General features: G+C 55.1%; 1 protein-coding gene across 10 annotated transcripts in view; it reads left to right on the plus strand.

Annotated features, from left to right (window-relative positions):
* Window positions 1-3,002: 3,002 nt before the first annotated feature.
* POU2F2 (POU class 2 homeobox 2) overlaps window positions 3,003-15,047 on the plus strand; it is a 40,081-nt gene continuing 28,036 nt past the window's right edge. For all 10 annotated transcript variants that reach the window (XM_049901043.1, XM_049901035.1, XM_049901036.1 and 7 more), the window contains exons 1-4: window positions 3,003-3,066; window positions 11,510-11,575; window positions 11,709-11,743; window positions 11,894-11,950. In XM_049901043.1, coding sequence (XP_049757000.1) covers window positions 3,039-3,066; window positions 11,510-11,575; window positions 11,709-11,743; window positions 11,894-11,950 — 186 coding nt within the window. In that variant the 5' untranslated portion in view covers window positions 3,003-3,038. The remainder of the gene's footprint in view (window positions 3,067-11,509; window positions 11,576-11,708; window positions 11,744-11,893; window positions 11,951-15,047) is intronic.

The raw sequence follows: 15,047 nt of genomic DNA on the forward strand, positions 1-15,047 counted from the left end.
AGGCTGGGCAGAGGGAGCTTGGTGTCAACGAGTCCTAGGCCCGCATTCACTTCGTGGCCCAGCCATTGACTCACAATGTGGCCCATGCCCCAGTCTCCTGATCTTTTGCCAAGCTGAGGGTCCGGGGGGCCTCTCTGAGCCCCCAAATGCTGCCGCCCTGCAGATGAGGGCAGTACCTGTGGGGAAAAGACCCCTTGGGTCCCTGGGCAGAGCAGGGACATACAGTGGGCGGGGAGGTGGGTTGGGTGGGGGGCTGAGTGAGAGGTTGCCAGAGACAGCAGGAGTCCAGAGAGAGGCTGGGGACAGAGCCACAGAGAGGGTCCCCAGGCGCAGCCAAGAGGAAGAGGCCACGGCTGGGGGGCCCTGAGGGGTTAGGAATTTGGCTCTGCTGTCCCCGGTGGGCCGCCTGCTCCCCCCCACCACTCCCTGCCGGGCCCCTGGGGGACCTCGCTCTAATAATGTATTTGATCGACTCGCCGGCCGCGTACAAGCGATTATTGTCTTGTCGGGAGTCAAACGTATCGATCTGGTGAGAAATATGAGCGGAGCAATGGGGCCCGCGTGTCAGTTACCAGCCCCGCTGGCCCTGGGGAGCCCCCTACGTCTCCTTTAATTACCGCTCAGCCCTGAGCCCAGTCTGGCCTCCCCTGTGCTGTCTCCCTCCCGGGCTCCCCGCACCCCGAGTGGCCCCCGCTGCTCCCCAGGTCCCATGCCCTACCTGCCTTGCTCATCACGGCTCGAGGCCACTTCTCTGGCTGGGAGCCCACCATCTTGCCCTGCCTGAGCCTCACTGCTTTGGCTGCCAGGTCCTAGTGCCCAGTGTGCCCCAAACTCTGGTCCTCCCTCCTCTCTCTGGCAGGCAGGCAGAGAGGCCTCAGGCTCATACCCCTTCAAGATCCCTTCACCCAGGTCTAGGGAGCCAGCATGGGAGGAGGTGGGGTGGGACATTTCTTCCTATGAGGGAGTTCTTCCTATGAGGGAGTCAGGGAATCAAGCCTGTAAGGCCTTCTCTAGCTGCCGGTTCAACCGCAGACCTGGGAGGGCAGCTCCCCAAATGGGTGATCCCTCTCTCCTTGCTCCTTAAGGGGCTGGCATGGAGCATGTCCCAAAGCAAGCTCCTGACATAGATGGCATTGAATATGGCCGAGATGGAGCATAGGGGTGGCTTGAAAGGGCTTTGGCCCCCATGATGTCCTTATGCCCCCCCATTTCAATTCTCCCAAAAACAATCCTAAATCAAAACAGAGCTTAGTGGGCAAATGCAGCTTCAAGGCAGCTCCAGTCCCCCTCTGCCCACCGGACTGTTGTCCAGAAGACCCTGGAGTATAGAAATCCTGCAGCTACCCGTTTAGAGAGACACAGAGAGAGAGATGGACCAAGACAGGGGAGGTCTGAGTGGAGCCCGGTTGCTGTGTGGTCTCTGGCCCTCCTCTGTGAAAGGGCCTTTGCAACAGGGGATGTGGAGGGTAGACGCCTGGAAACGCCCCTCTATGTGCAGATAGGCCCCACGCACGTCCCCTCTGTGGGCCTGCCTGCGTGGGTTGTCTGGGTGAGCGGGAACCCCGGGCGCGGATGAGGGAAAACACTCACGTAGGTCAGCCTGTGTTATGTCCTGCGTGAGTGTGCGTGTGTGAGTGCGGGCACACAAGGACAGGGACGCGTGCCTGGGCGCACATGTGTAGGTGTGCCCTGAGCCCATGGGTCCACGTGAGGATCTGTAGGGAATGTCTGTACGCCGGAGTGACCCAATGTAGGCAGAGAAGGTTGATGTTGGCCTGTGCACTAGACGTGTGTTCATAGGTGTCCGTGTGTGCACACGTGTGTGGGTGAAGTGCTGGATCAATGTGTGGAAATGTTTGAGCGTATGTGTGTGTCTGCGTGAGTCCAGGGGTCCGTGTGTGCGCATATGGTTTGGGAGCTCTCAGCGTGGGGCGCAGCCTGTCCTGGGGGGCCCTGGCTGGCTCCAGGCGGCCCGGCAGGCTCGGCTGCGGTGGCCTGGAGGAGGACGAGGGCCGCGCCTTTGTCTGCGCCGCCGTGTGCCGGGAGTGCTGTGCCTTTGTGTGACCCTCGCAGGTGTGCGCGCGGGGGCGGGGCGGGGCGGGGAGCGGAGGGAGGGGCGCCTCCTCCGCAGCCGGCCCCGCCCTCCGGCCCATTGGCTGGGCGCTGCCGCCCCCTGGCGGGCGCGTAGGGAAGTACTGGTCCGGGAGCGCCGCAGCGCCTCAGGCTGGCCCGCTGTCAAGTGGTCCTGGTGCTTCCCTCCACCCGAATCCCTGCGGGCTCCGCATCGGCCCCTGGCAGACTTCTCACCGCCCTCGGCCAAAGCCGACCCGCCGCCCGCCCTGCCACTGGCCATGGGCACCAATTCTTCCCAGTGGTGTTCCCAGACGCCTCACCTGCAGACAGGTGCGCAGCTCGGTCTTGCCTTTCGCGCCGGTCACCCGCCGCGAACGCCTCCTTCCGCTGTGCTTCTTGGTCTAAACACTTCTTGTCTGTGGACTTTTGGGAAAGTCACCTCACTTCTCTGATCCTTAGTCTTTTCGTCTGTAAAATAGGGCAGTAACAGTACCCACCTCGCGGCGCTGTCGTAAGGCACCGGGGAGATGATGCCTGTCAAGTGCGAGGTGCAGGGCCCAGCACTGGGAAAGCAGCGCCCGCTCCCCAAAGATGTTAACAAGGGTTTTATTGTCGTTATTGTGTGGGCCTCCCTTTTCTCCCTGACTCAGCTGCCCTTTCCAGATACGTTTGCCCCCACAGGGGCGGCCGAAGGACTGGGCAACTGTTGCCGGCACCTGGGGAGGGGGCTCAGCTGGAGGAGTCAGTTCTTGCAGCCTGCTTCCCCTCCACCCTACTACGCCTTCCACAGGAATTGGGGTCGCCTGCTGGGGTAGGGGCAGGGGCAGGGTATCTTCCCTTCAGAAGGGGGCGGATCGGCCCTGTGGTTTCCTCCCAGGGTGACTTCCGGCAGGGAGGGAGGGATCGGCCCCCAGAAGGCGGGGAGATGACACAGTTGTTCCCCCAGCCCTGGCCGGGCAAGCAGCATGGTTCACTCCAGCATGGGGGCTCCAGGTAAGGGGGGGCCGCACCTGCTCCAGGGATGGAAAGGACAGGCAGGACTTTTGGGTTCATTTTCCACACCACCTCCGCTGGCCCTCCCTGTCTTTCCTCTTAGCTGTCTTCTTTGCCCTTTCACTCTGCGCTTTAGCAACCCCCCCTTCCTGCCCTGAGTCCCCACTGCCCCCGGCTCCCCTTTACCCACCCTCCTCACATCAGGCACCTCTCCCCAGCTTCCAACCCCACCTCCATCTTTGTTGTGCTGCTCTGAGGGATGGGGAGGGGATGGAGCCAGGTGTGGGTGTCTGGCCGTTAAATGGAGGACCAGTGGGTTGGGACATGTGGGTGATCCTTGGATGAGGACTGCAAAGGGGTTGGAAGATGAGCTGCTGGACTTGGGGCCAGCATTCTCCTGTAGAGTGTGTGTGTGTAGTAGTAGTTTCTGAGTCTTTTGAGCGTGACTGTCATGTGCCCGTGTGTGAATGAGTGTGGGGGGCTGTTGTGTGCAGCGTTGTGGGGGTGGCCTTAGCCCTGGCCTCCCCATCTAAACCAACACTCACCCCATCATTCTCCGGCCCCTCTCCCTGCGTTCTCTTGTCTTCAGGGCACTTATCACCGCATGACGTTTTACTGTATGTTTGTGTGTTTATAAAGTGCCTCCTCCACCAAATTTCAGTTGATTGTGCGAACATTGTGTGCCAGGCACTGTACAAGGCAAAGTTTATATTTGTCAGCTCAATTAATATTGCTGCGTAACAATAATAATGATCACTCAGCAGCGTTGGTGGGAGGGCTAAGTGAGATAATATATGTAAAATGCTTAGCGTGGTGCCGGGGACTTGATAAGCACCCTGTACTTCATGATCGTTTTTGCATTTGTGGCCGTATAGACAGGACTGTGGTGTCTGCGGGTAGGAGTCCTGGCATGGTGTGTGTTTGTCATCTTGTGTGCGTCAGTGTGTGCAGGCATTCCCATGATCCTTCACCACCATACTTTACTGAGCAGTTTTGTGCTGGGTGTTGGCAAAATAACTAAAAAAGGCAGCTCTAGGCCTGTCGTCCTGGAGTCCTCAGTCCAGTGCAGGGAGACAGACCTGTCACCAGACAGTGACAGCCCAGAGGGGTCAGGGCTGGGATGGTGGAAGCCCAGCGGGTTGTAGGAGCCCAGATACATGCCTGTTTTAGCATGAGAGGGCTTCCTGGAGGAGGGGATGTCTAAGCTGAGATCTCAAGGATGAGTGGGTGTGATCAAGGCAAGGAGGGGAGGAGGGGGTTGAGATGGCATGCATTCGTTTATTGAGATGACTGTATATGCAGCTAGCTCTGTGTGTGTCCATGCAGCACCATCAGACACATGTGTTGGCACCGCGCAGGGTCTGCTCCACCACTGACTCACTTCTTGTTTGGGGCTGAATGGGGGCTTTGTATATGCCAGGCTCTGGGTTAGACCCCTTCTTACAGAGCAGCCCTGGCCTGGGAGGCCTGGCCTGGGTTCTCACTGCCTGGGTGTGAATTGATACATTGTGTGGTCCTGACTGGTCTCAGGCTTTGAAATGGATTCATGGGTCCATCCTGGCTGTCCTCTAGGATGAGGTAACTCTGGGTGTGTGAGTGTGTGCATGTCTGTGTGACTCTGGGTATGTGGGATTTGTGTGTGTCTGGCTGTGTGTGTGACTCTGAGCATGTGAGTATGTGTGTCTGACTGGCTGTACGTGACTCAGAGTGTGTGAGTGTGTGTGTCTCTTGTGTGTGTGTGTGAGTTTGAGTGTGTGCATGTTTGGCTGTGTGCATGACTGAGTGAGTGTGTGCATGTCTGTCTGTGTGTGTGGCTGAGTGTGTGTAAGTGTGTGCATGTCTGTGTGTGTCTGGCTGGCTGTGTGTGACTCTGGGTGTATGGGTGTGTGTGTGAGTGTCTGGCTGACTGCATGACTCCGAGCATATGTATGTCTCTCTGTGTCTGACTGTGTGTGTGCATATCTGCTCCTGGACATCAGTGGTCTTAGAACCAAGTTTATTTTTCACAGTGTGGCTGTAGTTTACTGTTTTGGATATTAAAGTAACCTGGCTTTATATACCGATGGTTGCTAGTTTTCTAGTCTTGAAAAGCCCAATTACAAAATGAATTAATAGGTGAGGGGCAACATGAAAGGAAAACCAAATTGGCTATATATTAATGGCGGCAGTGTGTATAATGAGTCTAAATTGGCTTTGTTTAACAAAAGCTCATTTTCAAGTGTGTACTTAATGAGTAGATGACTTATGTGAGTGTCTGGCTGACTGCCTGACTCTGTGTGCATGTCTGTGTGGCTGGCTGATTGTGTGTGACTCTGGGTGGTGTGTGTCTGAGTGTGTGTTTTGCATACCTGCTGTGTCATTGTGCCTGGCCATGTGTCTTTATCTGTAGACCTGTGCACATCTGGGCCTGTGATCTGTACACACCTGTATCCCGTGTGTGTTTCCATGGTCTCCCGCAGTGTCTGGGCTCTGCTTGGCTCTTGCCTATTGTTGGCACAGCTGTGGGGCCACCTCTCTTGTTGTGTTTGTTGCCCTGCCTGTACCTCCATCTCTCCCTTCTGACATCTCAGAAGTGTTCACTCCCTCAGCACCGCCCAGGGCCAGCTGCAGGGCTGGGCGGGTGTGGGGGGAGGTTAGGGGGTGTGAGGTGTCACTCCTGGGGAGGTCGGGGGCTGGGCCAGTTGGTCCACAGAGGTTCCAGGCAGCACAGACCCTGCCCACAGGGGCTCCCAGGCCATGGCCTTGACTGAGGCAGGCTGCGGGGGCAGGGGACCCTGGGGACAGGCCAAGCGGGGCCGGGGGGGTGAGGGGCAGCCCTTGGGCCCTCTAAATTTAGTCCCATTTTCGGTAAGTGCTAATGAGAAGCTGGCCCAAGTCTGCTAAAACAGGCTGGGGGAAATGCAGAGGAGAAGTGAAAGTCCAGGGAGGGCGGGGCGGTTAGGCCAGGGAGGACTCCGAGTCCCAGACCCAGGGCAGGCGGATCAGTGAGTGGCAGCCCAGGGCTGGGCAGCCCCGGTGGGCCCGACCTAAGGATGGTGGGATTCAAGTGCCCTGCCGGGTTGTGCGCTGCTTTTCCCTGTCAGTTCCTCTTAAATGTCACATACCACCTGGGGTGGGGGAGGGAGTTGACCCACTAACCATAATTGACAGCAAACTCTCTGTGCAAATGAGGCATCAGGAGGGCCTTCTGAAGGTGCCAGAGGGCTGGGGCCTGTCAGAATGACCTGGGGGAGCTTTTAAAAACCCAGGTGCTCAGGTCTCACCCCCCGGGCCAGGGAAACCAGTACATCAGATGTGTGTGTGGGAGAAGGCAGCTGCGTTTCCCTAGAGGCAAGAGAAAGGGGCAGTGGACATCCTGCCTAGGCTGAGAGATGGAGATGGGGGCAGACCCTGCCAGGTGGGCCAGCTTAGCAGGCCTTTTGAGGGACCCTCCAATCCAATGGCTGCCTGTGCCTGAGAGTCCACCATTAAGGCATCCCATGGCTTTTTGTCCCTAGTGAAAACAGAGGCCCCTAAGAAGCCTTTGGAGCCCTGGTGGCACAGTGGTTAAGAGCTACGGCTGCTAACCAAAAGGTCGGCAGTTGAATCCACCAGCTGTTAGTTCGTTGGAAACTCTATAGGGCAGTTCTACTCTGTCCTGTAGCGTCGCTATGAGTCAGAATCGACTGGACAGCAATGTTTTTTTTTTTTTGTTTTTTAAACAAAGCCTTTGCTGGGCACGATTTGATGAGATCCCTTCCTGGGGTTGGGCTGCAATAGGGGAGGAGGAGAGGGCAGAGAGCTGGACAAAGGGCTGCTTGGCCCGGGCGGGGCAGAGTAAGAGGGGGCCATGTGGGAGTGGTGGGGAGAATGGAGGAGAATACGACAAGGGAATGGTGCCAGTTTCCCTCAAACCACTTTTGCGTCTCCAGCTGCTATCCCCCTAGAAGGACAACTTAAAGGTTTCAGTTAGGGGACTGAGGGTTAAGGTGTTGGGTGACAGCAAGATTGGGGTCTTTCATGCCTTCATTCATTCCAAAGACACAGTCTGGGGCCTGGGCAGCAATGACTCAAGCCAGGGCCCCCAAGGAGCACACAGTCTGGGTCTTGAGTGTTCAGGGTGTGATAGAGGGTGGTGCAGGGGTAGGGAGAGCCCAGAGGAGGGAGATACTGACCACCTGGGGAGTCAGGGAGGGCTTCACAGAGGAGGTGATGTTTGAGCCAGGGCCTCCAAGAGGAGAAGTTTGCCCAGAGAGGAGGAGAGGGTCACTCTAGGCAGAGAACAGCAGAGGTGAATGCCTGGAGGCGGGAGAGCAGGGCCTCGGGGCTGCCTTTGTCCATCCGACCCAGATGTCCTGTGCTGGACACGGTGGGGGACCCCAAGATGAGCCAGACCTGCCCTTGAGGGGTCCCGGTGTGAGGGGTGGGGGAGACCTACTGGGGCCAACATGACTCCAGACTCCAAGGTGATCAGGGCAGTGATGGGGCAGGTCGTGGGGGAGACACCTCTGCCTGGGAGCCCAGGGAGAGGGGCAGGCATCAGGGGTGGTGGCTTCATAGAGGATGGAGCCTGTGCTGGGTCCTGAAGGATGAGTAGGATGTCGCCAGACGGACAGAGCAGGGAACAACATTCGAGGCAGAGGGGCGAGCCTATGCCAGCGCCTCAGAAAGTGTTTGTTAAGTTGCAGGGAGACAGGCAGACAGAGGCAGAAGCAAGTAAGAGACAGAGAGAGCTGCAGGAAGGGGCGTTCAGCCATTTATCAGCCATTCTGGGCTCAGAGATGAGTCAGAGCAGACCTGCCCTCCTGGTCTGCTAGGGGAAGGACCTGGACACAGACGCCCACGGCCTTGAGACAGGGGAAGGCAAGGGCCATGGGATGGCTTTCTGGGGTGGAGGTGAGGTCAGAGACTTCCTTGGTCTTCGGGCAGGAGAGCCAGGCATTCTTCACTAGGCAGGGCATATAGAATCTTGGTCCCACACAGAGGGAGCTGCCTGATGTAGCTGAAGAGTGGGATGCATGGGGGTACATGGGGGAAAGGGGCAAGAGACAGGCAGTGGAAAAGGGCAGGGGCCACCCCGTGAAGGCCTGGTGAGGAGCTTAGTTTTTCTTGGGGAGATGGGGAACCAGAGAGGGTTTAGAGCCAGGGAGAGCTGGGTGTAGGAAGAGTGGCCCTAGGGCAACATGGGGATGCCTTGGACGGGGGCCAAGAAGAACTGAGCTGGGCGGGGGTTTCTAGGGTGGTGAGAAAGGGTAGGATTTAGGACAGGGTTAAACCAAAAAGCCCACTGCCATGGAGTTGTTCCCAACTCACAGGGGCCCTATAGGACAGAGTAGAACTGCCCCATAGGGTTTCCAAGGTTGTAAATCTTTACTGAAGCAGACTGCCACATCTTTCTCCAGTGGAACAGCTGGTGGGTGTGAACCGCCGACCTTTTGGTTAGCAGCCAAGCGCTTAACCACTGCTCCACTAGGGCTGCTCTAGGGTTAAGTTAGCTGAAATCAGGCTACCGTTTGCTGTTTGGCAGGATTCCTACCTCAGCTGCCCTAGGATCAGGAGCGGAGCCTCATTGCCCGGCTCCCTTTAAGCCTTCCCAGCTTTCTCATGACTGTTAGCCTGTTAATGCCCCATCTACAAAGCCCTGAAATGGAGCCTATGTTCCCAGGATGTCCTGACACCTGCTCGCCACCCTTCACCAGCCATCACCTTAATAGGACTCTGCTCGTGTTCGTTACCTGGCTTTTTTTTTTTTTAACTTTAATTTTTTTTCTTTTTTGTGAAAATATAATTTACATACAGTAAATAGCTCAAATTTTAAGTGTACAGCCTGGTGAATTTTTACATATGTATAGACCCTTGAGGTAACCCTGGTGGCGCAGCGGTTAAGAGCTACGGCTGCAAACCAAAAGGTTGGCAGTTCAAATCTACCAGGTGCTCCCTAGAAATCCTATGGGGCAGTTCTACTCTGTCCTGTAGGGTTGCTATGAGTCGGAATCAACTCGATGGCAGTGGGTTTGGTTTGTAGACCCTTGAAACCACCAAGCAGATCAAGATACAGAACGTTTCCAGCCCCCCTGCAGGCTTCTTTGTACCCTTTCCCATTGCCCGCCCCCCCCCCAAAAACCAAACCAAACCCATTGCCTTCAAGTCAATTCTGATTCATAGCGACCCTATAGGACAGAGTAGAACTGCTCCAGAGTGTTTCCAACAAGTGGCTGGTGGATTCGAACTGCCAGCCTTTTGGTTAGTAGCTGAGCTCTTAACCACTTCACCAAAGATATCCTCTGATCTGAACGTAATACTCCGGGGTTCCATTCCCAAGTCATTGGGATTATACTGCATGTGCTCCAAGGTGTTCGGTCCCTTTCTGTCAGCATCATGTCTGTGAGATTAAGTAGTTAGTGTGAAGCGGGAGGTTGTCCTTGGTTATGGTGCAGAGTTTCATTGCCTGGGCGTACCACATGTTGTTTACCCATTCACCTTTTGATGGACACTGGGTTGCTTCCAGCTCTGGGCGATTATGAAAACCTGCTGTGAACATTTGTGCTCATGCCCTTTGGTAGGCAGACATTTGTTTCTCTTGGGTAGGTGCCCAGGAGTGGACATGCTGGGTGATGAATGTGCTGGTCTACTTCAGCTCTAGTGAAGAGTGCTTGTATCAGTTTACATTCCCACCCGAAACGTAAGACTTGACTTTTTAATTAGGAATTTAAAACCTGAATGGCATTTCATGTCAAGTAATTCTCATTGTAAACTTTCTAGACCTTTTATTCATTTATTTATTTTTATGTTGCTGAGGACTTCCCATTGCTCACTTTAGCTGATCATCTTGACATGTTTTGGGTTCAGAGCATGCCAGAGCTGGACAGCTCCTTTGAGAGGAGTGGGGTCATGGTTTAGGTGGAAATAGAGTGAGTTCTGGGGAGAGTTTAGGTCAGAGTCAGGGTCATGAGTAAGGTCTGAGGCCAAGTTGGGAGTCAAGGTTACGTGAAGGACTTGGACCATCTGGACAGGAGTTGGGGATTGAATGGAGTCCCCGGGGGGTGCAAATATTTAAGCACTTGACTACTAACCGAAAGGTTGGCAGTTCAAACCCACCCAGAGGTGCCTCAGAAGAAAGGCCTGACGAACTGCTTCTGAAAGGCCACAGCCTTGAAAACCCTATGGAGCACAGTTCTACTCAGCAACACATCACAGTTGCCACGAATTGGAATTGACTCAATGGCAACTGGCTTGGTTTTGTTTTTTAAGGGGATCGAGAGTGAGTTGGATTGAAGCCTGGTGTTGTGTTGGGGTTCAGGGCTGGGAGGTGTTGGGCTTGATCAAGTTGGCATCAAGATGAGTTTGGGTTGGGAGATATTGGAGATGGGATGGGAAGTCAGGATCGGGGCCCACCTTGGTCCTGGTTAGAAGCAGGAGCCCTGGAGTCACAAAGACCTGGGGTCTAATCAGGCCACCTCTGCTGTCTTGCTGTGCTCTTGGGGAGGTGACACCTCCTCTTGGAGCTTCAGTTTTCTCCTCTGTGAAATGGGAGTCATATTATCACCAACCACTAGTGTGAGCTCTGAATCACAATTCACACGGTGCTTGACTCTGGTAACTGCTCCCTTTTGGGTATGGGAGTTCTCTGAGGACAGAGATTTATTTCCATTGGTTTGTGTCCCCTGGTGCCCAGCTTGCTGCTTGGTACCTTCCTTCGGTGGCCTTTGTTCATGTCCTGGGTCCAGGAGCTATAGGATGGAATCATATTTTTAGGGGCAGGGTATTTAGGTTGAGCTTGAGGTGCAGTGGGATTCAAGGCTAAAGCTCCAGGTAAAGTGTAGGATTAGGTTGGGGGATAAAATCAAAGGCAGAGCTGATGGAGTTGGGGTTAAAGAGGAGCCAGGATGGGGCTGCTAGGCCTGTCTGCTGAATACAAGAAAGAAGGCCAGGTGGGAGTGAGGTGTGGACGGGAAAATGGTGGGCCGGGGATGCGGGGGTCAGAGAGCGGCTGAATCACACTCGGAGATCTGATGACTGCCTCACTGGGGAGATGCAGCCCCATCACACCCCTCAGGCCCCGCTCAGAGTGGAAAACATGTCTCACCCGAAACCTGGAGGGGCAGGACAGCCGAGGCTCCCCAGCTGTGGAGGAGGGCCGAGGCTGCACTTACTCCTTTGGAACATCACCAGCCGCCTCCCGGGCAGCCAGTGCCTTCTCGTGACCACCTCCTACCTCCCACCCTGCCCCAGGGTGACACCAGCATACTGCCTTCAGGAAGGGTGACAAGGATAAGATTCCCCGAGGCCCGAGGGCCCCTCTTGGGTCCTACTGGACAAGGGCAGAACGAGGGATGTCTCCTGGGAGGAGGCACTTCCAAGGTGGCAGGATCGAGGGGGAGCTTGGGGAAAGGCTGAGGGAGGGGCCTGAGAGCCCCCCTGGCTTCCCCTTCCTCACCCCCTTCCATCCCTCCTCTGTCCCTAGAAATAAGAATGTCTAAGCCCCTGGAGGCCGAGAAGCAAGGTCTGGACTCCCCGTCAGAGCACACAGGTAGGTGGGGAAGGGAGCTGGGAGGGCAGAGGGTCATTATGGACAGGGAGGGGACAGGTGTGTTGGGAAAACCACTGGTCACGGGGGCTTGCGGGGGCCTGGTACCAACTCTGTCCTTTCCCTCTCGTTGCAGACACTGAAAGAAATGGACCAGACACTAACCATCAGGTCAGGAAGGGGTGAATGAGCTGGGGGTGGGAGAGAGAAGAAGGGGGCTGAGGGGGGCTCTGGGCAGGACCAGGCTAGGAGGAGCAGGGGGGCGTCAGAGCTGCTTCATGTCACTGTTCCCCTTTCCTCACCCCAACTTTCTCTTCTCAGAACCCCCAGAATAAGACCTCCCCATTCTCCGTGTCCCCAACTGGCCCCAGCACCAAGGTAAGCACTGTCAGAACAGCCAGGAAAGGTGGTGGTGTCCTTGGCATGGGTGGGGCCTGGGAGAGTGTCCTTGGCGTGGCCGCCCCGGCCCCATAGCCTGAGATAGCATGTGCACTGGTACCTTGGTGGCAAGGTCCCTCCACCCCTCTCACCCTCTGGCTCCCGCCCCAGGCCTGTGACTCACCCGGGCTCCTTCCCCTTCCCTGGGGGGTGGGGGTGGCCAGGGAAATCCCCCCCAGGGCCCCAGGGCGATGAACAACAGGAAGCTGAGGGCCCCGCCCCCATCCCGACTTCCCTGACAGAACGGGGGCCTGTGCCACCCCCCAACACACACTCAGGGGCCATCCCAGGGTGGGGGAGGGGGCAAGGGGCAGAGACACAGTGAGGGGTCTGCAGTGTCGGTACACAGGGAAGAGGATGGGATGTGGGGGTGGCGTGGAATCGGCTAGACAGTGCAGCTTCCAAACCCCGACGGGCCAGGCTGCTGGGCACTGTTGGGCTGCATAGGTGCTTCTTGAGCCAGGTTGCTGGCAGGCCGCCCTCCAGCCGGGTCTGGGGTAGCTGGCAGGTCCAGAGGCCTGAAGGCAGCACCAGGCGTGGGGGCAGAGGGGGCATGAGGGTCCACCGATCTCTGAACAAAAGTAGTAGGGGGATGGGTGGGAGGCTGGGGACCTGCTCCCTGCCCTGCCTCAGGCTTGCTCTGTGACCGTGGGACAGTCACTTCCCCTCTCTGGGCTCCTCAGTTTCCTCCTCTCCAACATGGTGGGTCGGCAGGCTGGATGGCCTCTGAGGTCCCGTCCAACTCTGGCGCTTGGATGCTGCTGTGGCAGGACAGAGTGCTTTGTAAGCAAATGGCCTCTCTTCTGTATTGAGCACTGGAAAGAGAGCCCAGGGCACAAGGGCTCAGGCTCTTGACTCTGATCCTCTGACCTAGCTCCTGCATTGGCCCCTGGGAGGGTGTGTCAGTTCCTCCCCGCCCCCCCCACTCCCTCCTTAGCTGAATCTGACCTTTGCTGTCTTTCCTCTTCCCCAGCAGCTGCCCCTCCTTCTTTCTGGGGAAACCAGGGTATGAAGGTTTCTCCCTCCCCTTCCCCAGCTTGGGCCTGGTTCCCAGGGACAGCCTGAGGCAGAAAGGTCCTCACTCCCAGGTCTCTGTCCACCCTCACTCCTCTGCCCTATTCTCTTTACTTCTCACCCTCTTTCCACCGCTTCCAGTCAGTGTTTCCCAAGATACAGTGATTCATGTACCCCCCCTCGAGATTTCAGACAGATCGACAGCCCACCTTGTGCATGTATTTACATCACATTTTTTTCTAAGTGGTTTAATTAAAACTACAAAAACGGCATTTTCTTATGGAAAATTCTAACCAGGTGTAAAAGCAGAATGCAATGACAGTCACCCCCCTGGTCCCCATCAGTCAGCTTCAACAATCAGCTCATGAAATAGCTCACTTTTCTTTCTTTTTAAAATAATTTTTTCTATTTTGTTGTTGTTGTTGAGAACATACACAGCAAAACACATACGTTTCAAATTTCTGCACACACAAGTCAGTGACATTGATTACATTCTTCGAGTTGTGCAAAAAAGAAAACCCTCCTTTTCCAAGTTGTTCCTTCCTCATTATCGTAAACTCATTACCCCCTAAGGTTCCTATCTCATCTTTCGAGTAGCTGTTGTCAGTTCGATCCCACATAAACTCATTGCTGTGTCGAGTCAATTCTGACTCATAGCGACCCTATAGGACAGAGTGGAACTGCTCCATAGGGTTTCCAAGGGGTGGCTGGTGGATTTGAACTGCTGACGTTTTGGTTAGCAACTAAGCTCTTAACCACTGTGCCACCAGAGCTCCATATAACCCACTACCGTCCAGTGGATTCTGACTCACATCTACCCTGTAGGACAGAGTAGAACTGCCTTATCGGGTTTCCAAGGAGCACCTGGTAGATTCGAACTGCCGACCTTTTGTTTAGCAGCCAAGCTCTTAACCACTATGCCACCGGGGCTTCTGGGCTCTATATTAAAAACAAACAAACAAACAAACCCAGTGCCGTCGAGTTGATTCCGACTCATAGTGACCCTATAGGACAGAGTAGGACTGCCTTGTAGAGTTTCCAAGGAGCGCCTGGCGGATTCGAACTGCCATCCTTTTGGTTAGCAGCTGTAGCACTTAACAACTACACCACCAGGGTTTCCGGGCTCTATATGGATAGACCTTAATAAATTGATTTCGCTTTTTCAGCAGCTTAAATAAAAGTTTCGTAAGTGGAAATTTTATGAATGGAAAACCAGAATCACTTGCCATAGAGACAAATACAATGGTTATTAAAATTTACTCAGAGACTCTTGACTGCTGAAGGGTCTAAGCCTGCAGCTGGTTTCCCTTTGTTCAAAGGGGAGATTAGCCAGTGTGGGAGAGGTGTTCAAAACATCCTAGTGCCAAACAGAGACGTTCTCCTTAAACTAACCAGACAGGATGAAAGAGCATAGAAAAAGAAAGTGTTCTCACCAGGGCATTCAATGTCATATTTTTAAAACTTTTTATTAAAATACAACACACATTAGAAACACATACACAGATCTTCAGCATATACCTCCGTGGGTTTTCACCAACTGAACACGCCCTGTCTCCAGAGCTAAACCCGACTGGGAGCCCCTCCTGCCCCTGCCAGGGATAGCCAGGCCCTGACTTCTCGTGACCCCGTGTTACTTCACATTGTGTCCCTGTGCCCTTAAACTTTCTGACATTTGGATCCCATGATTTGGGACATGCCACGCTCTGTCATTTGGTCTTTCCTGGGCCTCTGTCTGTCTGTGCGTCTCTGCCTGCATTCCATATGCCACCCGCCGCCAACTTGCTGCGTCACCTCGGGCAAGTTACTTTCTCCCTCTGGACTTCAGTTTCCCTTTTTTTTTTTTATGTTTTGCAAAACGCTGCCAGAACATTGGGCTGAAAGACAGTCCCTAATGTGTCTGGGCCTGACAGTCTGTGATTCACAAGCCATGCCTCCCCACCCCGTAGCCGACCCACCTTTCAGGCAAGCTTGCTGCTGTCTGGCTTTTTACCCAGGAGAGGCAGAAGGCAGCAACAGCCCAATG

This window comes from Elephas maximus, chromosome 11 (assembly GCF_024166365.1).
Source record: "Elephas maximus indicus isolate mEleMax1 chromosome 11, mEleMax1 primary haplotype, whole genome shotgun sequence".
NCBI classification, from domain to species: Eukaryota; Metazoa; Chordata; class Mammalia; order Proboscidea; family Elephantidae; genus Elephas; species Elephas maximus.